At 45.5% G+C, this 22,636-nt stretch overlaps 1 protein-coding gene across 2 annotated transcripts in view; it reads left to right on the top strand.

Annotated features, from left to right (window-relative positions):
• The window catches only part of LOC120918305 (vasoactive intestinal polypeptide receptor-like), a 140,336-nt gene that overhangs the window by 93,212 nt on the left and 24,488 nt on the right, over window positions 1-22,636 (top strand). For both annotated transcript variants that reach the window (XM_040329821.1, XM_040329820.1), the window contains exon 8: window positions 6,613-6,673. In XM_040329821.1, the coding sequence (XP_040185755.1) occupies window positions 6,613-6,673 (61 nt within the window). The remainder of the gene's footprint in view (window positions 1-6,612; window positions 6,674-22,636) is intronic.

Genomic DNA, 22,636 nt, shown 5'->3' with positions numbered 1-22,636 from the left:
GAAAGCCCCCTTTAACAAGGTGGCCCCCAGATCCTGCTCTTTAATAACTGGTGATGTCACCTGGTGGGTCATTGATGCCACAAGGGGTGGTGTCACCGATTTTCACTGGTTGCCAGGGACGCTGGCGGCCCCGCTCCTGAGTCATGGCTCCTAACACTGCCTGAGCACAGCAGCGTTAAGGTCCCCTGTCCCTCAAAACTGGAGTAATGCATTGGGTAAGTTAGGCGGCCACGAGGCCCCTGTGAGTGTGAGGCCTTAGGCGACCGCCTAATTTGCCTAATGAAAGAGCCGCCTCTGCTCTCAAGCCACCCCAGTGGCTTTCCACCCCTTTCACACTGGGGGCGGTGCGCTTGCAAAAAGTCCTGCCAGCAGCATCTTTGGGGCGGTTTGTAAGCGGTGTACACACCGCCCTCAAAACGCCCTGCCCATTGAAATGAATGGTCAGCGCTGCCGAAACGCCTGCAAAGTGCTTTGGCCGAGCCGCAACACGGGCGCTATTAACCCTTTCTTCGGTCGCTAGAGGGGGTTAAAAGCGACTTACTAGCGGCCAAAAAGCGGCGCTATAACAGTTGTAAAGCCCCGCTAAAACTAGCATCACTTTCACGCTAACGCCTGCACTGCCCCAGTGCAAAAGGGGTCTTAACCACTTCAACCCCGGAAGAATTTACCCCCCTTTCTGACCAGAGCACTTTTTGCAATTCGGCGATTTAACTGACAATTGCAGGTGACGTTTCACCCCAAACAAAGTTTACGTTCTTTTTTTTCCTACAAATAGAACTTTCTTGAGAGGAGAACTTCCTTACCTCGCAAGGCCCCCTTTATCCAGACAGTGGTCCTGCTTGCCTGCCTAACACAGAGGAAGAGGAGGAGGAGGAGGATTGTATCAGCATGGAGGTGGAGCCTAGCACTCAGCATCAGCAGCAGTCTTCAAGGGATCAATTACTGTCCCAAGGAACCCATGGACTTTTATGTGGCTGGGATGAGGTGGCTGCAGGTCCTGTCGTCCTCAGTGACCCAGAGGACTCTGCCCTGAATGCCTCTGAAAACCTACGCTGCATGGCCTCCCTGATCCTGCAAAGTCTGCGTAATAATCCTCGTAGGAGGCTTTGTGACCGATAACAGGGTGCGCCTCTCCACCGACTCGGTCGATCGACTGACCTTCATAAAAATGAATCAGGCTTTGATCACCACCAGCTACCAAGCACCTGATACTGATGTAACTGAATAATTTTTTTGAAATGTCAGATCCCTTGGAGACTGCCTATGCTGATGCTGAGTGACTGTCCTGTTATGCTGACTGAATATCCTTTTCCTCCTCAATGATCTTGCTAATAGCTTGTAAGAACATTGTTGGTTCTGGGCACCACCACCAGTGCCTAAGGCCCAATTTTTCTGCCCCTGTTTAACAGGGATAAGTAATTTCAATTTTTGATGCAATACTTTGCAGCGGGCTCTTTGCTGCGCTCCAACTAGAGTATCTGTGAGGGGTTGCAGTGTTGTGGCACCAGCACCAGTGACTAAGGCCCAATTTTACTGCCCCAGTTCAACAGGGGAGTGTAATTACAATTATTGATCTAATATTTCACAGCAGGGCGTTCCAGCGCCCACCAAGACTAACTGTGAGGGCTTACAGTGTTGTGGCAACACCAATACCTAGGGCCCAAATTTCTGCAGAGTATATACGGCAGGCCCCTACTTTCAAACATCCAACTTACAAACGACTCCTACTTGCAAACGGAAGGAGACAACAGGAAGTGAGAGGAAATCTACCCCTAGGAAGGGAAATTCTCTTCTGTAAAAGGTTTCTCCTGTCCACTGATGCTTTATCCCCCAATCCTTGTTTCACAATTTATTTATTTTTTTTCAAAAAATCTTTTGTCATTGGGACAGAAAGTGAGGTGCAATCTTCTGAACAGATGCACCCAGACAGCAAAACAAATGTTACAGGGGTAATAACCCTTCTCTATGTTTTCAGAAAAGCTTAAAAAAAGATTTTATGGCTGGAGCTACACTTTAAAGAAGTACCAGTTGAAAATTACAAACAGATTCTACTTAAAGTGGAGGTTCACCCAAAAACTTAGGGCCAGATTCACAGTGGAGATACGACGGCGTATCTGCTGATACGCCGTCGTATCTCTGTTTCTATCTATGCGACTGATTCATAGAATCAGTTACGCATAGATAGCCATAAGATCCGACAGGTGTAATTGTTTTACACTGTCGGATCTTAAGATGCAATACCGCGGCCGCCGCTGGGGGGGAGTTTGCGTCGTAAACCAGCGTCGGGTATGCAAATTAGGAGTTACGGCGATTCCCGACGGTTTTTCGCGTTCGCTACGTCGCCGATAGTCTAGTTTCCCGTCGCAAAGTTAGTCTTTTTTTTGGTGCCTTAACTTTACACAGCAATCGTATTGCTGTATAAAGTATGGCCGTCGTTCCCGCGTCGAAATTTAAAAAATAACGTTGTTTGCGTAAGCCGTCCGGGAATACGGAATTACGCTACGCGCGTCGCCGTTCGAAAAAATGACGTCACGGCACGCAATGCACGGCCGGAGTTCGTAAACGGAGCATGCGCGGTAGGTCCGGCGCGGGAGCGCGCCTAATTTAAATGGCACACGCCCATTTAAATTGGCCCGCCTTGCGCTGGAGGCCGCCGGCGTAGGTTTTCATCGCAAGTGCTTGACCTACTCCGGCTGTCTTCGGGGAGAGTGACGTGCCAGGGCCGGCCGTCAATCATCCTCCCTCTCCATAGGCACGCCCATTCCCCGCGGGAGCCAAAATCTACAATGTACGATTACAAGGTGAGTCCGGGGTTAAAAAAATCGGGACAGGCATACTGTAGCTCGCGCTACAATGCCTGTCTCGATGGTAAAATCATGTGGGTGAGGGTGAACTACCGCTTTAAATAACCCCCAATGTATGCCAAGTTCTCTTTTTATTTCACGGTGTGCGAACACGACCTTACTATGCAAAGAAATAAAACATTTACATATCTGGTTTAGTAAATATGTAACAGGATTTTACAGCACTGCACTGCATTTGCATGTCTTTGGTGACAAACTTGATTTATTGCTTTTGGACTTTGGAAGGTAATTTAATTGTTGACAGATGCCATGGCAGTTTAACAGCTGAGCGTGTTTAAGGAAATGGAACCATGGGGGAAATATGCAAAGGGTACAATAAAGTTCAGCCTTTCTGCAGGATAGGATTTTTTCTTCTCACGAGAGACAGAAATTAAATTAATTTAATGTTCTTTATAGAAAATAGAAACACCTGTTTAGCAAATCTTGGTTTGCCTTCAGGGATTGTACATTTCCTGGATTACGTAACTGTAGCACCCTTTTCTGGACTAGACAAACCTGATCAGGATACTTGGATCTCACTCCATTGCACAGTTCAGTCGGATAGCTTGCTCATTTATGTTATCCCAACTCTTTTGCATAGCTCCCAACTGTCCCTGATTTTGAGGGACTGTCCCTGATTTGAAGCAATGTCCCTCTGTCCCTCATTCCTCCTCATTTGTCCCTCATTTTGGTCTGATCTCTATAGATGTATATAAAATGCACTTTTTATCCATCAAAAAGTGTTTTCCGGTGCTAAACCTTTCATCTGGTTTCTAGATTTCTGCATTTGTAAATCCCAAAAGCCAATATAAAGGAATGGTAGTGGTAAAAAAAAGCACATGTGGGTTTAACCAATCTTGTTTTTTTGTACAATTCTCCTTTAAGGGGGCGTGGCAAGGGGTGTGTCCTATGCCTACATACTTTTGCTGATAGGTGTCCCTCATTCCCATCTCAAAAAGTTGGGAGGTATGCTTTTGCATAGCTCCCAACTGTCCCTGATTTCGAGGGACTGTCCCTGATTTGGAGCAATGTCCCTCTGTCCCTCATTCCTCCTCATTTGTCACTCATTTGGGTCTGATCTATATAGTCGTACATAAAATGCACTTTTTATCTATCAAAAAGTGTTTTCCAGAGCTAAACCTTTCATCTGGTTTCTAAATTGCTGTACTTGTAAATTCCAAAAGCCAATCTAAGGAATAGTAGTGGTAAAAAAAAGCATGTGTGGGTTTACCCAATCTTGTTTTTTTTTTGTACAATTCTCCTTTTAGGGGGCGTGTCCTATGCCTGCATACTTTTTCTGATAGGTGTCCCTCATTCCCATCTCAAAAAGTTGGGAGGTATGCTTTTGTCCACATTTTTGTTTTTATGCTTTTAAATAAAAAGCTATAAAGCATCTCTTCTTTGGTGAAAAGTGATTTGGGAGGAAATTAGCTTTCGTTGTCCTCCCAGTCTTTGGAGCAGGCAGGTCAGCACTGTACAGTAAAAATAAGTGCTTTTACTCTTGCCCTTACTAGGGTGGGGCATGAGTTGTTTATCCCTGACTGCCCACCTCAAAATAACATGGCAAGCAGTTAAAGTTGTACACATGCCGCAGCAAAAATGTTACCCGTCCCCTAGTGGCAATTGGCAGTTGTACCACTGAGGAATGTAACCCATTAAATTGAATAGGATATGAAATTAAAGAGGAAGTAAACCCTCTTTTTTTGCCCTGGAAAAAAAAACCTGCAAGAGAAAGGCATAATGACCTTGTATGCATAGCATACTAGCTCATTATGTGGCACTTACCTGAGATCGAAGCCCCCGAAGCGCTCCTCGTTCCCCTCTGCCGCCATGTCCCCTCCGATCGTCTTCCGTGTATCGCCGCTCAGGCGCTGTGACTGGCCAGACCTGCAATGACATCACTCCCGCGCACAGGACCGGCAGATACCCGTGCATGCGCGCGATCCCAGGATTACTGCATTCAGAAAACTCAGTGTGCCTGCGCCGTTGTTTACGGCCTGGTTGAGGGAGTTTATGCTTGACCCTGATCTGCCTCCATGGTCCATCCCCGGCTTAGGAGACCTTAGCTCGCCACCCTCCCCTGCAGCTTTTCCTTAGGGTTTATTCCTTCTTCTGCATTGATGGGCACTTATAAGGCTGCATTGATGGGCACTAGTGAAGCCGCATTGATGACTGGACAGTGCTTTTTGCGGCACTGCAGCATCACGTCTGGTTTCTTGGCTGGCTCACTGTGCTGTGCCTGGTAATGGTAGGTACAGCTAACAGCGCATTGGGCCTCAGGTTCAGTCTCCCTCTCCTCTCCTCTGAGTCCTTGCTGAGTAAGATGACTGTCTAACAGCCGAGAGCCACGCTTCTGCTTCGCACACACTTCCCTCAGTCAGTTCCCTGCACTTCTCTGCTTGATGCAGTCTCCCCACTCAGTGGGTGCAGACTGGACCCAGGCCAGGGCGGATGTCCTGGCAGTAGTCACTGTATGAGAATAGCAATGATGTCGGGTGTATTATACAATGGGATGATGGATGTATTATACAATGATAAGGATGATGATGATCCTGATCTGTAATGCTGAGCTATATACCCTAATCTGTAATGCTGAGCTACATACCCTGTTTTTTTAATGCTGAGCTATATTCCCTGATCTGTAATGCTAAGCTGTATACCCTTATCTGTGAGGCTGAGCTTTATACCCTGATATGTAATTCTGAGCTATATACCCTGATCTGTGATGTTGAGCTATATACCCTGATCTGTGAGGCTGAGCTATATACCCTGATCTGTGAGGCTGAGCTATATACCCTGATCTGCGAGGCTGAGCTATATACCCTGATCTGTGAGGCTGAGCTATATACCCTAATATGTAATTCTGAGCTATATACCCTGATCTGTGATGTTGAGCTATATACCCTGATCTGTAAGGCTGAGCTATATACCCTGATCTGTGATGTTGAGCTATATACCCTGATCTGTAAGGCTGAGCTATATACCCTGATCTGTGAGGCTGAGCTATATACCCTGATATGTAATTCTGAGCTATATACCCTGATCTGTGATGTCGAGATATATACAATGATCTGTGAGGCTGAGCTATATACCCTGATCTGTGAGGCTGAGCTATATACCCTGATCTGTGAGGCTTGGCTATATACCCTGAACTGTGAGGCTTTGGCTATATACCCTGAACTGTGAGATTGAGCTATATACCCTGATCTATGAGGCTGAGCTATATACCCTGAACTGTGAGATTGAGCTATATACCCTGATCTATGAGGCTGAGCTATATACCCTGATCTGTGAGGCTGAGCTATATACTCTTTCCTGTGATGCTAAGCGGTATTCTCTATCATGTGATGTTGAGCTGTATTCTCATGTTCTGTGATTCTGAGGCTGTATACTCTGTCCTGTGATGCTGAGTTGTGTACTCCTGACACTATGGGTGGAAGCAAGTGGAATACAGGTGACAGAGTGGGTGGATTCTATAAGGGGTGGGGCTTATGAGAAATGGATGGGGTCAACATGGAAGGATGAGGTCTGGCGCCCCCATTCCTAAAACTTCACCAGACCCCAGAAAAGGAAAATTAGAGCTGCTCTGTGCAAAACCATTGCACAGAGCAGGTAAGTATAACATGTTTGTTATTTTTTTTAAATAAAAAAAATGAAGGTTCGATGTTACTTTAAGATGATCATTCACATTTTTTAACACAACACAACAGATTATAGTTCTGCTTTAAGTGTATAGTAACTATCAAAGGCATGTGATTTTTTTTTCTAGGTCTGCCAGCTCTTACAATAACAGTGTGGATCAAAACCAGGATCAGCTTTGATGATACTGGGTAAGAGATTGTCTGTCTTTCTATCATGTTATAATATTGTATGCACATGTAGCACTACCCCCGAAGGAACTGCTGGTTTGTTTTGGATGGCATGGTACCTCTATTCCTTCACCGTCTAGGGTACACGATGAGAGCTGAGAAGAACTGCAAACTAATGACGTCTGTCCCTTAAGTACTCTCCCCAGCATGCACAGCGAGGCGATCAACCCCCACTGATTGGTTGCCGAGGAAAAACACCCAATACGCCCTGACTTGACTGCTGCCACTTTTGGCCTGGGGTGGTACCAACACCCCAGAAAGCAATAGTGGTCACTCACAGTACAGCCATGGCTGCAACAGAGGCCCAAAATTTGGCAAAACAACTAAATCTCTGACCACCCTCTAAATTTAAGGCAGCACCAGCTATGAAAGTAGCAGGGCGCTACACACATAACTCCTGTGTATATTTTTTGCAGAACTGCTTCTGGTTTCTGTATCTCAAGTTTAGGGGAAGCTGTTACACATCATTCAACTAGTTTAAAACTTTTGGAAGGATATCAGTGGTTTGAATATAAAACCAACCTATTTTACCTTTAAAGCCTCGTACACACGACCGGTTTTCCAGTCAGGAAAACTGCCATAAGAGCTTTTGGGCGGGAAAACCGGCCGTGTGTATGCTCCATCGCAGTTTTTCCGACAGAAAAACTGCCGGAAAAAAAAAGAGAACCACCTCCTATGTGAAAAACTGCGATGGAGCATACACACGGCCGGGATTCCCGACCAAAGCTTCGTCGCAGTTTTCCTGTTAGGAAAACCTCTTATGTGTAGGGGAAAAAAAACGTAACGAGCAGGTTCTCGGTTTTCCCCTCAGGATTCCCGGCGGAATCTAGCATTATGAAAATCACTGCTCCTAAAAAAAATGCAGTTTTAAAAAAAAATTGCATTGATACATGTCCCCTGGGGCAGTACCCGGGTCCAAAAAAACACTTTTTATAGCAAAAACGTGCATATAAGCCTTTAAAATGAGCACTTTTGATTTTTCATGTCTGTGTCCCATAGACTTTAACGGTGTTCGCACAATTTTTTTTCCTGTTCGCATGTTCTGCTGCAAACCCAGGGGTGTTTTGGCTCATTCTTACAGCCAGAGCTACAATGGAATGGTTTAGATCAAAGCATATTCATGTGTTAGATTGACCCAGTCAAAGTCCAGACCTAAATCCAATTGAGAATCTGTGGCAAGACTTGAAAATTGCTGTTCACCGACACTCTTCATCCAATCTAACAGAGGTTGAGCTATTCTGCACTAGATGTGCAAACCTGGTAGAGACATACCCAAAAAGACTTGCAGCTGTAATTGAAGCTAAAGGTAGTTCTACAAAGTATTGACTCAGGGGTGCTGAATACAAATGCACGCCACACTTTTCACACATTTATTTGTAAGAAATTTGGAAAACTATTACCGTATATACTCGAGTATAAGCCGACCCGAGTATAAGCCGAGGTACCTAATTTTACCCCAAAAAACTGGGAAAATGTATTGACTCGAGTATAAGCCTAGGGTGAGAATGCAGTAGCTACTGTAAGCAGAAAAGTGGGTCAACAATGCCCATTTGCACGCCTCACTGTGCCCAATTTGCACACATCACTGTGCCCATTTGCACGCCTAACTGTGCCCATTGCAACCTCACTGTGCCCAACCTTACTGTGCCCATTGCAACATCACTGTGCCCAACCTCACTGTACCCATTGTCACCTCACTGTGCCCATTGCAACTTTACTGTGCTCAACCTCACTGTGCCCATTGCCACCTCACTGTGCCCATTGCCAACTCACTGTGACCAACCTCACTGTGCCCATTGCCACCTCACTGTACCCAACCTCACTGTGCCCATTGCCACCTCACTGTGCCCATTGCCACCTCACTGTGCCCATTGCAGCCTCCCTGTGCCAGGGTCAGTGTACCTGAAATTCTTGACAGGCTGGGGACATCCATTCATTGTTTAAAAGTTGCGGTCTCCTCCTGGTCTCGTTCCGTGAGCAGCAGTCTACGACGGACGTCTCCTCATCCTCGGACTCAGTTTCCCAACAGACACTGTGTTCAGTGTTCCGCCAATCACGGACGTCTTTTCATCCCCGGACAAGAGAACGTCCGTGATAGGCGGAACACTGAACACAGTGGGGCAGATTCATCAAAGAGATACGACGGCGGATCTCCTGATCCGCCGTCGTACCTCTGAGTCCAGCCGGTCGGATCTATGAGGCTGATTCATAGAATCAGATTCCGCATAGATCTCCCTTAGATCCGACTGGTGTAAGTGACTTACACCAGTCGAATCTTAGGCTGCAATCTACCGCCGGCCGCTAGGTGTCGTCGCTTTTTTTTACGCGTCGGATATGCAAATGAGGACAACCGCCGATTCAAGTCCGTACGCCCGCCCGTCGCTTTTTTTTAACGTCGTTTGCGTTCGGCTTTTTCCGGCGGATAGCTACCCCTGCTATATGAGGGGTAGCTAATGTTAAGTATGGCCGTCGTTCCCGCGCCGAGATTCTAATTTTTACGTCGTTTGCGTAAGTCGAACGGGAATACGGATGGCCGCAATTGACTTAGCCGACGCAAACAATGACGTCCTAGCGACGTCATTTGGAGCATGCGCACTGGGAAATTTCGCCGGCGGCGCATGCGCAGTTAAATCGGCGCAGGAACATGCCTGATTTAAATTGTACACTCCCCCTAGCCGCGGAATTTGCATTCCGCCGGGGGAGTTACGATCCGACGGTGCAATTTTCGAGGTAAGTGCTTTGTGAATACTGCACTAGCCTCGCTAAATTGCACCGGCGGATCTTAAAACACGTAGATCGAGCGGATCTAAAGATCCGCTGATCTACATGAATCTGGCCCAGTGTCTGCTGGGAAACGCGTATCACGGAAGGGACCAGGGGGAAGCCACAACTTTTAAACAATGGACGCTCGCAGCCCTTCAGATACACTGACTCGAATATAAGCCGAGGGGTACATTTTCAGCCCTAAAAAAAGGGCTGAAAAACTCGGCTTATACTCGAGTATATACGGTAATTATTTTCCTTCCACTTCACAATTATGTGCCACTTTGTGTTGGTCTATCACATATAATCCCAATAAAATACATTTCCGTTTTTTGATGTAAAGTTACAAAATGTGTGAAATTTTAAGGGGTATGAATGCTTTTTCAAGACACTGTAGGTGTCTCATTGCACAGCGAAAGCAAAAGAATGTGAGGAAAGGGAGATAGCCTGTTTTAAAGGCCCCTCCGTTTGCCTTGTGGGATGGTTTAAGCCCCCCCATTAATTGATTTCAATGAGGGTTTTTTGTGATAGGTCAAAAAGGTTAACTGATTGGTAATGTTAATAAAAGTATGTGTGTTGGTTGCACCTATCATCCCCCATTCAACAATTCAAACTTCATTATAGTGCACAATACAATTAAATCATAATTAAATCATTCCGTCATAAAACTCCTTCATATGTTGAAATCCAAGGTTCATGCGTGAATACAAATAAGATAAAAAAATTCAATAAACATTCATATGCAACAAAATGTTCTTTCATTCAGATAATAATCCTTCCAAATGTGCTCTTTGTGCCAACCTTCTATTAACAATCACCCTTTGTGAGTCTTTGTGGCACTTAGGTGCGGTGCCTCCCACCACCTTTCACCACTGCGCTCACCTTCAGGATTAGAAACAACTTCCCCGCCTGGGGTATATATTCAGGCTGCTCAGCTGGTAATTCTCCCTCCGTTCCCCTTTGTCTCACTGAATTGCACTTTAACGGGTAAACCTCGTATAGGCTTCTAAGTTGTATTCCTCTCTTCTCCTCCATTATACTCAGTAAAATAAATGAGCTTCAATAGTGTAATATTTAAAAGCTTCTACGCTTATTAAAATAACATCCACTTAGATTGAAAACGCGTATGTAAGCGTATTTTCTCTGTTTTCAAGTGCAATCCAGCATGTAAGTCATCCGACGGGGCCGAGCTGAGCAGCCTGGATATACATTAGAGATGAAAATTAGAGAACAATTTATGAACACTTGATTTTTTTCAGAAATAATGTAATATTCATTGCTCAACATTTGATGGAATTTTTGTTGTGGCTATATCATGCTATTAGAACATTTTTTTTCAAAATAACCAAGGCACTTCAACAAAAAAGGAGGAGACACATACACAATGGGGTAGATTCAGGTAGATTGGCGTAAATTTCTGCGGGCGTAGCGTATCTCAGATACGCTACGCCGCCGTAACTTAGTGAGGCAGGTTCTGTATTCACCAAGAACCTGCACCCTAAGTTAGTGGCGTAGTGGCGTAAGTTAGTGGCTAGTGGCATGGCGTAAATCTGCCCGCGTAAGCGCGCCTAATTCAAATTGTGAAGAGGTGGGCGTGTTTTATGTAAATAAAACATGACCCCACGTAAATGACGTTTTTGACTAACGGCGCATGCGCCATCCGTGAACGTAACCCAGTGCGCATGCTCCAAATTAACCCGCAAAAAGCCAATGCTTTCGACGTGAACGTAAATTACGGACAGCCCTATTTGCGAACGACTTGCGCAAACGACGTAATCGACAGAAAATTTGACGCTGGCCCGACGTCCATACTTAACATAGGATACGCCTCATATAGCAGGGGTAACTTTACGCCGGAAAAAGCCTAACGTAAACGACGTCAAAAAAATGCGCCGGGCGGACGTACGTTTCTGAATCGGCGTATCTACCTAATTTGCATATTCCTCGCGTAAATCGACGGAAGCGCCACCTAGCGGCCAGCGTAAATATGCAACTGAGATACGAGGGCGTAAGAGACTTACGCCAGTCGGATCTTAGCCAAATTCCGGCGTATATATATATGTTTTCTGAATACAGAAAAAAGATACGCTGGAGCATCCTAGAAGTTACGCGGCGTATAAAATAGATACGCCAGCGTAACTTCTTTATGAATCTACCCCAATATTGGTATAATGTTCAGCGCTAAACCATTGTATGGGAAAGTTAAAAATTTTAATAAAAAGGCATGCATCTACATGCTGATACATTAAGGCGGCTCTTAGGCAAATTAGGTGGTCACCTAAGGCCTCGCACTCACATCGGCCTAATTGCCTGTGATCCGTACTAATGTTGACGCCATTGGATCTCTCTATCACCCCTCTCTCTTTCTCACCTCCCCCTCTCCCCCCCCCTTGCATTGGCTGAATATGTCTGATGGGTGAGGAGGGTGCCCTAAAGTGATGCTGATCACCTGTGTGTTAGATCCGTGCGTTTTCTGCAGTCATTTTTCTTGCTTGAATTAGTTTTCCCATTATGGGCGTGAGTGGGGACCCATGTCTAAGTTTTGCCTAAGGCCTCACAAAGCCTAGAGCCGCCTCTGATTGAAGGTGCAACCATGTGAATGGTGAGAGGATTGGAAGTTCTGGGGGATGAACCCCTAAAAATTAGTCTCTAAAGGCTGTAAAGGGAGCGAGGCTGCTTCAGGCAACCCGATCACTGTGAACAAAAGAAAAGCAAAAGGAGGAGAGAGAAGTGCCAAGCCAATCCTTTAAACAGCTTAGGAATCTATTCAGTATATAACTATAAAACAACACTAAAAACTTGCGTGGAAAATGTTGGAGCGCTTGCAGAGTGCGAGAGCGGGTGGGAACTTCCACGTGCAGTGTCACAGGAGCACAGGAGGGCCGCCGGAAAGTCTCTGATCCATAAGCGCCATGTGTTAGCCGCAGCTGGAGCCTCGATAAGCCTCATGGAGACGTTGGCTGTGTATCTCTGGGTGGTAGTGGTCCAGGGCTGCAAACTGGGGGGCCACCCACACGCTGTCTGGCCAATCAGAACGTGTTTCAAAGGCACAGACTTTTTTTTTTTTTAATAAAGGACTTGTCTCGAAGTGTCTCCTGTATTTTTTTACAGTTTGTTACACTTTTTTTGTGAAATGTTAGGGGTACCAATTCACATTGGGGGGGGGGGGGGCGGGATCTAGGGTCTCCTTGTTAAAGGGGGCTTCCAGATTCCAGGATTAAAATCAGAATCGAACCGATAGACGGCTGACCGATAGGTCAAAACCGATGGTTAGTACACAAAAGCATCGTTTCAAAACCGCGCATGCTCAGAATCAAGTCGACGCATGCTTGGGAGCATTGAACTTCGTTTTTTTTTTCAGCACGTCATTGTGTTTTACATCACCGCGTTCTGACCCAATCGGTTTTTGAAACGATGGTGTGTACGCACATCAGACCATCAGTCTGCTTCAGCGGTGAACCGATGAAAACGGTCCGTCGGACCATTCTCATCGGATGGACTGACCGTGTGTACGCGGCATCAAGCTTTCAATACTAAAGGAGTTGTAAATATTTTTTTTTTTGCTGAAATGACTATTTACAGCAGGGTCCACTAACAGGCCAGGTTTGCAAGATAACTGAAATACATCACAGGTGATATAATTTGCTGCTCAATGATTGCAGTATTCTAGGCTGCATCTCCCCAAGGTAATACATAAAACCTGGCCTGTTAGTGGGCCCTGAGGACAGGGTTGATGACCATCATTTACAGGGTATAGAGACATAATAGTTAACTGATTCCTTTTAAAACGATTAAAAATAGATAAAAATCAATCATATAATGTACCTGTAGTTTCTAGTTTAGTTTTTGCATGTTTTCTGCTTCTCTGATGTACAGAGCCACAGAGCCAATACAGGGCAGTGATGGTTTGGAAAACGAAACTGATTGGTGCTGTGGGGTTTTAGACACACAGTAATCACAGCTCCTTGATTAGTGACCACAGAGAGAAAGCTCCCAGTACTGTGGTTATCAGGAAACAGACAACCAGGAAGTGTGGAGATCAGAGAAGAATTACAGCAACTTGAGAGCAAAAACGAACAATGAGGACATGAAAACAGCATTGCATTAAGGTAAAGCAAGCTATTAAGATAACAAAAAAAAATTCCTTTACAAACCCTTTAACCACTTCCCGACCTCCTCATGTACATATACGTCAACAGAATGGCACGGACAGGCACATGTACGTACCTGTACGTCCTCTGCTAGACGTGGGTGGAGGGTCCGATCGGGACCCCCCGGTACATGCGGAGGTCGGGTCCGCTCGGGGAGCGATCCGGGACGACGGCGCGGCTATTTGTTTTTAGCTGCTCCGTCGCGATCCGTCGCGATCCCCGTGCTTCACTATGGCGGCGCATCGATCGGGTGATCCCCTTTATAGGGGAGATCCGATCGATGATGTCATTCCTACAGCCACACCCCCCTACACTAGTAAACACACACACAGTGATCCCTAAATGTTACAGCGCCCCCTGTGTTTAACTCCCAAACTGCAACTGTCATTTTCACAATAAAGAATGCAATTTAAATGCATTTTTTGCTGTGAAAATGACAATGGTCCCAAAAATTTGTCAAAATTGTCCGAAGTGTCCGTCATAATGTCGCAGTCACGAAAAAAATAGCTGATCGCCGTCATTAGTAGTAAAAAAAAATAAAAAAAATAAAAATGCAATAAAAATATCCCCTATTTTGTAAACGCTATCAATTTTGCGCAAACCAACCGATAAACGATTATTGCGTTTTTTTTTACCAAAAATAGGTAGAAGAATACGTATCGGCCTAAACTGAGGAAAAAAAAAAAATTATATATGTTTTTGGGGGATATTTATTACAGCAAAAAGTAAAAAATATTGCATTTTTTTCAAAATTGTCGCTCTATTTTTGTTTATAGCGCAAAAAATTTAAACCGCAGAGGTGATCAAATACCACCAAAAGAAAACTCTATTTGTGGGGAAAAAGGGACGCCAATTTTGTTTGGGAGCCACGTTGCACGACCGCGCAATTGTCTGTTAAAGCGACGCAGTCCCGAACTGTAAAAACCCCTTGGGTCTTTAGGCAGCAATATGGTCCGGGGCTTAAGTGGTTAAGTAAACTTTGGACCAGTTCTCCCCTGTCCACACAACATGCTTCTCAGCAAAGGTTAGTCTAGCCTTTTGATTCAGTCTGCTAATGAGAGGTTTGGTCACTGCAGTGTGGGCTTTCAGTCCAAATTCTCTTAAATGGAAAAGACACTGAATGACGAGACAGATCCTTACTCTGTTCGGCAATCGCAGCTGCAGCGTTGAACCGATTGCCCACTGAGATTCTCCGCATTATCCTGTCCTCTCTCTTGCATTTGTCTATCATGGATGACCAGCCTTCTTGGGGGACTTGAATGAGTTTGATAGTCAAGAATTCTGTATGCATTCCACTTCAGGCCTTTTCTACCCAAGGAAGGAACAAGTTTTACAAGCACGGTTCTGCACATAAAGGGACACACTTCTGCTAAATCCAGCTTAAGCAAGCTCTATAATCTTCCTTTAACATCCTTAAAGTGACTTCCCAGGTTTGTCGCCTTCTGTTAAAGGGAAACTCTGCTTGCTATTTCACCATCTCTGGGGGAAATGCCATTTCTCACCCACAAAGACTATGGGCCATATTCTGGTACATTGTAGGCGGGCGGCGCGTAAGCCATTTACACTACGCCGCCCCAACCTACAGGAGCAAGTGATGTATTCCCCAAACACTTGCTCCGTAGTTTGGGGCGGCGGAGTGTAATTGGCCTGGCGTATCCCCGCGTATATCCAAGGGGGCGGCTTGTATTTAAATTAAGCGCGCCCCCGATTCGAACGAACTGCGCATGCGCCGTGCTTAAAATAGCCCAGTGCGCATGCTCCAGTTCTCGGCGTAAAACGTCAATGACGCCGACGTGTGCGTCATTGACGTAAAGTCGTATTCCCGGACGACTTAGTAAAACGACGTACCCGACGGGAAAACACGACGCGGACCCGACGCCATACTTAACATGGCCTACGTGGGACTGGCGTAAGGTTACCCCTCATATAGCAGGGGTAACCTTACGCCTACGCAAACTACGTTAGCGACGGTTACGCGACGCGATTTCGTTCGTGAATCAGCGTATCAGGCTCATTTGCATAAACAAATGAGACCTGAACGTAAACGCCACCTAGCGGCCGGCGGAGTAATTACATTTAAGATCCGACAGTGTAAGTGACTTACACATGTCGGATCTTCAGCGTATCTATGCGAAAATGATTCTAAGAATCACTCGCATAGATACGCGGACCAAAAAAGAGAGATACGACGGAGTTTCCTGATATAATCCGTCGTAACTATACTCAGAATATGGCCCTATACCTCTAGTGTGCATCAACGTATCGGGCCCCATGAATCCGGCAGAAGACTCTTTCCCATGTTTGTGACTGGTTCTTCATGACACATTTTCTCACCAAAATTATTGGAGAGTTAGACCCTGGTCACTCTGAGCCTGCAAGCGAGCCAGCCAGTGGCGGCCCGTTCATAGGGGCGCCCGGGCGCCGCCCCCCATCACACAGTCAGTAAAAAAAAAAAAAAAAATTTTTTTTTTTTTTAAATCTGTCCCTTTAAGAAATTTTTTTTCCCAAAAAAGGGCCTTATGTCCGCGCGCCGGACGCCGGGAACAGTCCTTTAGGAGTAGCGCCACGTCTGTGCAATCACGGGATTGCAGACGCGGCGCTACATTGGCACCAAAAATATGCCTTTGTGGCGCTCTCCATCGCGCCACTTGCTTCTGGCGCGATGGAGTGTAATGTTATGGCCGGGCGGGTGCATACACTGTCTGTGTGCACCCGCCCGTCTCTGTGCTCGTTCCGACGTCACTGGAAAAACCGGAAGTGACGTCTGGTCAGCTCCAGCTCACTGCGCCCGACCGAGGAACAGGTAAGCCTGCCTGTCTCACAGCAGCATTCAACCCCTCCCGTGATTTCCATTATCGTATGACCACATTCATATTTGCTGCCCCCCCCCACTTATTCATAGTTTGTTTTTTCTATTGATTATTCTTGGGCGGCCCCCCCCCCCCCGCTTATTCAAAGTATTTTTTGGCATTTAATATTCGTCGGCAACCCCCCCCCCCCCCCCGCTTATTAAAACCCTTTTTTTTTTGTAATATTCGGCGGCCCCCCCCCCCCCACCCCCCGCTTATTCAGCGGCTGGCATCCACCCTCCTGCTTAATCCAATTTCTTTTTTATATATTTTTTTATATTTTTTTAAAATATTTTTTAATATTTAATATTCAGCGAAAATAATGCCAGGCAACAAGCCCCCCCCCCCCAATCAATGTTTTTTTTTATTTAATATTAATTAAATATATTAAGATTATTAACAGTTTATTTTGTATATTTGATTCAATTTAGCATTAAGTATAAAAAAAGTTTTTTTTTAATAACTGGGGGGGGGGGGGGGTGGTCTGGTGGGGTAGTGTTACCGCCCGCTGTAGTGTTATTTGTGCTGTAATGAATTTTTACATAGAAAATAAATGTTGTTAATAAATGGGTAAATGAATTATAAAAAAAAGATTTTTCCAATAACGGTTATTAAAAAAATCTTTTTTTTATAATTCATTTACCCATTTATTAACAACATTTCTTTTCTATGTAAAAATTCATTACAGCACAAATAGCGGGCGGTAACACTACCCCACCAGACCACCCCCCCCCCCCCAGTTATTAAAAAAAAAACTTTTTTTATACTTAATGTGCAGGGAAAATATCGGCCGTCAACACCACCCCACCCCCCGCTTGCAAATTGTCCTGCGACTTGGGACTGGAAAGTTGCAGGATAAGTTGGACCCGATGATTTCCAATGAGAACTGTTCATATCTGTGCAACTTTGAAGTAGTCCCTGCATTACTTTTGTCCCACTTTGATGTGACTTGAGGTCCATAGACCTCCAGAATACATAGGCATTGCTTCAAGTCGCTGCAAAATCGCACCAAAAAATTGTGGCAGAATCTTGCGACTTTCAGGCTAATGCAGTTTGAAAGTTGCACAATTCTACTGCAATTCTGATGTGACTTAAAGCAATGCCTGTGTATTCTGGAGGTCTATGGACCTCAAGTTGCATCAATGTGGGACCAAAGTAATGCAGGGACTACTTTGAAGTCGCACAGATATGAACGGTTCTCATTGGAAATCATGGGGTACGACTTGTCATGCAACATTTAAGTCCCAAGTCGCAGGACAAGTAATTCCTGCAGTCTCTGGTAATCTTGTACAGTATGTCCGCAGTCTCTGGTAATCTTGTGTAGTATGACCGCAGTCTCTGGTAATCTCCTGCAGTATGTCCGCAGTCTCTGGTAATCTTGTGCAGTATGTCTGCAGTCTCTGGTAATCTTGTGCAGTATGTCCGCAGTCTCTGGTAATCTTGTGCAGTATGTCCGCAGTCTCTGGTAATCTGCAGTATGTCCGCAGTCTCTGGTAATCTCCTGCTGTATGTCCGCAGTCTCTGGTAATCTTTTGCAGTATGTCCGCAGTCTCTGGTAATCTCCTGCAGTATGTCCGCAGTCTCTGGTAATCTCCTGCAGTATGTCCGCAGTCTCTGGTAATCTTCTGCAGTATGTCCGCAGTCTCTGGTACTCTTGTGCAGTATGTCCGCAGTCTCTGGTAATCTTGTGCAGTATGTCCGCAGTCTCTGGTAATCCTGTGCAGTATGTCCGCAGTCGCTGGTAATCCTGTGCAGTATGTCCGCAGTCTCTGGTAATCTTGTGCAGTTTGTCCGCAGTCTCTGGTAATCCTGTGCAGTATGTCCGCAGTCTCTGGTAATCTTGTGCAGTATGTCCGCAGTCTCTGGTAATCCTGTGCAGTATGTCCGCAGTCTCTGGTAATCCTGTGCAGTATGTCCGCAGTCTCTGGTAATCTTGTGCAGTATGTCCGCAGTCTAATCTCCTGCCCATTTCGAGTCCTTCATTACTAACAGTGTCATATTTTAGTTTGTTTGCACCGATCTGTAAGGCTGCGCTATATACCATGATTTGTGATGCTGGGGCTATATACTCTGTGCTGTGACGCTGAGCTGTATACTCCTGACATTGAGTGGAAGCAAGTGGAATACAGGGGACGGAGTGGTGGATTCTATAAGGGGTGTGGCTTATGAGAAGTGGGAGGGACCAAATGTGGAAGGGCGGGGTATTGCGCCCCCCCATCATAAAACTTCACCAGCCGCCACTGGAGCCAGCCTATCATTTCTTGCTCTTTTCCCTTTTGCTCACTTGGGGAAAACTTCTCGATGGGAAAGTCCTGCAAGACGATTGGGTCTACCTAAAGAGGCACTGTTCTGTGTTATAGTGCTTATTTCTTATATGTAGTTCTCCTTTGTGTACATCAGACATTGATTTTTCATGCTTATACTGTTGCTAATCTGACCAGATTAAGATAAACTATTTTTTTTTATCCTATGTGTGATAACCAGGGGGATATCTGGTCAAGATGTTAAGGGCTGTACACATGACTGACATTCGGCCCGTGCGTATAGCAGCCAATCCGACAGAAGTCAGAAAATTGTCCGGCTTCTGTCGAAGGGGCATGAGTGAAAAAGGTCTGCCGATTGACATCCAATCAGTGCTCTTAGCCAATGACTGGAGAGTTCTGGTGGGGGGGGGGGGGTGCAGCTGCAGCCTTGATCCCGGTACCATTTTTTAAAGGGGACAATCTGCTTTCTTGTAAAAGTGATCTGGGCAGCTCTACAGCTGTCTAATCACTACCCTTCCCTAGTTGTAAGTTGTTGATTGCTGCCCACAGAGAAGATGGATTAATATCTGTTTTTCTACTTTGTGGTGAAAAATCAGAAGTGCAAAATCCTTGTCGCTTCTGGCTTCATAGTGTCTCCCTTGGCCATTAACCAGTTAAGCCCCGGACCAATATGCAGCCTAAAGACCCAAGGTGTTTTTACAGTTCGGGACTGCGTCGCTTTAACAGACAATTGCGCGGTCGTGCGACGTGGCTCCCAAACAAAATTGGCGTCCTTTTTCCCCCCACAAATAGAGCTTTCTTTTGGTGGTATTTGATCACATCTGCGGTTTTTAGTTTTTGCGCTATAAACAAAAATAGAGCGACAATTTTGAAAAAAATGCAATATTTTTTACTTTTTGCTGTAATAAATATCCCCCAAAAACATATATAAAAACATTTTTTTTCCTCAGTTTAGGCCGATACGTATTCTTCTACCTATTTTTAGTAAAAAAAATCGCAATAAGCGTTTATCGATTGGTTTGCGCAAAATTTATAGCGTTTACAAAATAGGGGATAGTTTTATTGCATTTTTATTAATTTTTTTTTTTTTACTACTAATGGCGGCGATCAGCAATTTTTTTCGTGACTGCGACATTATGGCGGACACTTCGGACAATTTTGACACATTTTTGGGACCATTGTCATTTTCACAGCAAAAAATGCATTTAAATTGCATTCTTTATTGTGAAAATGACAGTTGCAGTTTGGGAGTTAACCACAGGTGGCGCTGTAGGAGTTAGGGTGCACCTAGTATGTGTTTACAACTGTAGGGGGGTGTGGCTGTAGGAATGACGTCATCGATTGTGTCTCCCCTATAAAGGGAATGACGCGATCGATGCGCCGCCATAGTGAAGGACGGGGAAGCCGTGTTTACATACGGCTCTCCCCGTTCTTCAGCTCCGGGGAGCGATCGCGACGGAGCGGCTATAAACAAAGCCGCGCCATCGTCCCGGATCGCGCCGTGGTCCCGGATCGCTCCCCGAGCGGACCCGACCTCCGCATGTAGCGGGGGGGGTCCCGATCGGACCCCCACCCGCTAATAGGCAAGGACGTACATGTACGCCCATGTGCCTGTACGTGCCATATTGTGGACGTATATGTACATGCGGGGGTCGGAAACTGGTTAAAGGGGTTGTAAAGATTAGTTTTTTATTTTCTAAATACCGTATTTATTGGGGTATAGCGCGCACCCCTAAAGTTGGCCAGAAATTCCTGTGGAAAAAAGGATTTTGTACTTACAGTACTTACAGTTTTGGTGTCTTGCGCAGCGTCCATTGGCGGCCTCGTCGGGTCCGGCGTCCGTCTGCGGCTTCGGGTGTCCTCTTTGTCGGGTCCGGCATCCTTCTGCGGCGTCCTCCTCGCTCGTTTCCCGCTTTCCCGCGCCGAGTTTGAATACTGCGCCGGCATATACCGAGCGCAGTACACTCGGGCAGGCTCGGCTACTGGACGTACAGGACGTGAGCGCGGGAGGAGCCGAGACTGGCCGACTATACACGAGTGTACTGAGCTCGGTATATGCCAGCGCAGTATTCAAACTTGGCGCGGGAAAGCGGGTATCGGCGTATATCGCGCACCCATGATTTTGCCCTGATTTTCAGGGCAAAAAAGTGCGCGGTATACGCCGATAAATACGGTGGGTTCCTTTAAGCTAGTGCATTAATAGTTCACTTACCTTTTCCTTCAATTTCCCTTCTAAATTTCTCACTTCCTGATCCTCTTCAGTAAGCTGTTCTGGCTGACTAACCCCCAGCCAGATTGGCTTGGATGATGGGGGCAAGCTTACTGAGGAGGAACAGGAAGTGAGAAATTCAGACACATTTTTTTTTTAGAAGGGACATCGAAGGAAAAGGTAAGTGAACCAACAATGCACTAGCTTAAAGGAACATATTTAGAAAATAAAAAAACGAACCTTTACAACCCCTTTAAAGCAGTTGATTAACCACTTAAGGACCGGACCAATATGCAGCTAAATGACCCAAGGGGTTTTTACAATTCGGCACTGCGTCGCTTTAACAGACAATTGCGCGATCGTGCGACGTGGCTCCCAAACAAAATTGGCATCCTTTTTTTCCCCACAAATAGAGCTTTCTTTTGGTGGTATTTGATCACCTCTGCAGTTTTTATTTTTTGCGCTATAAACAAAAATAGAGCGACAATTTTGAAAAAAATGCAATATTTTTTACTTTTTGCTATAATAAATATCCCCCAAAAACATATCTAAAAAAAATTTTTTACCTCAGTTTAGGCCGATACGTATTTGTTTTCCTATTTTTGGTAAAAAAAATCGCAATAAGCGTTTATCGATTGGTTTGCGCAAAATTTATAGCGTTTACAAAATAGGGGATATTTTTATTGCATTTTTTTTTTTTTTACTACTAATGGCGGCGATCAGCGATTTTTTTCGTGACTGCGACATTATGGCGGACACTTCGGACAATTTTGACACATTTTTGGGACCACTGTCATTTTCACAGCAAAAAATGCATTTAAATTGCATTGTTTATTGTGAAAATGACAGTTGCAGTTTGGGAGTTAACCACAGGGGGCGCTGTAGGAGTTAGTGTTCACTTTGTGTGTGTTTACAACTGTAGGGGGGTGTGGCTGTAGGACTGACGTCATCGATCGAGTCTCCCTTATATAAGGGATCACTCGATCGATACGCCGCCACAGTGAAGCACGGGGAAGCCATGTTTACATACGGCTCTCCCCGTTCTTCAGCTCCGGGGAGCGATCGCCACGGAGTGGCTATAAACGAATAGCCACGCCATCGTCCCGGATCGCTCCCCGAGGGCATCCGACCGCCGCATGTAGCGGGGAAGGTCCCGATCGGACCCCCGACCCACGTCTAGGCAGGCACGTACAGGTACGTTGATGTGCCTGTCCGTGCCATTCTGCCAACGTATATCTACATGAGATGGTCGGGAAGTGGTTAAATAGACGTTAGCTGTGTTTGATCAGATGTCTTGGAAGGCAGGGGAGGCATCATGGCTCCAATCTATCTCTGATTAAAGAGTACATGTAACTGTTTATATATCCTAAACCTTTTTAGTTTTGAATAATATAGGGAAGCAGTGCCCAATCCTTACTCTGTTTGTGATTCACCCCACAGTTTTTCCGATTGCGTTGCAATGAGATCGAAATGATGGGACATCCAGAATTTGTTATCACCAGAACAAGAGGTGAGGGATAGCTTCCAATAGGGACATCTGTTCCGGTGATAACTGTCTAACATGGGAGTTTCCCTCCCTTTGCAGAGGTTTCCTCTAACTTCCTGTTGTGTCTCCATGACAATAAGGGGAGAGAAATCTCCTCAATAGGACACAGACAGCAAAAAATAAACTACCTGGGATTTTAACC

This window comes from Rana temporaria, chromosome 12 (genome assembly GCF_905171775.1).
Source record: "Rana temporaria chromosome 12, aRanTem1.1, whole genome shotgun sequence".
Lineage (NCBI taxonomy): Eukaryota > Metazoa > Chordata > Amphibia > Anura > Ranidae > Rana > Rana temporaria.
Note: the sequence above shows the minus strand (reverse complement) of the source record. Positions and strands in the feature narration are given on the sequence as shown.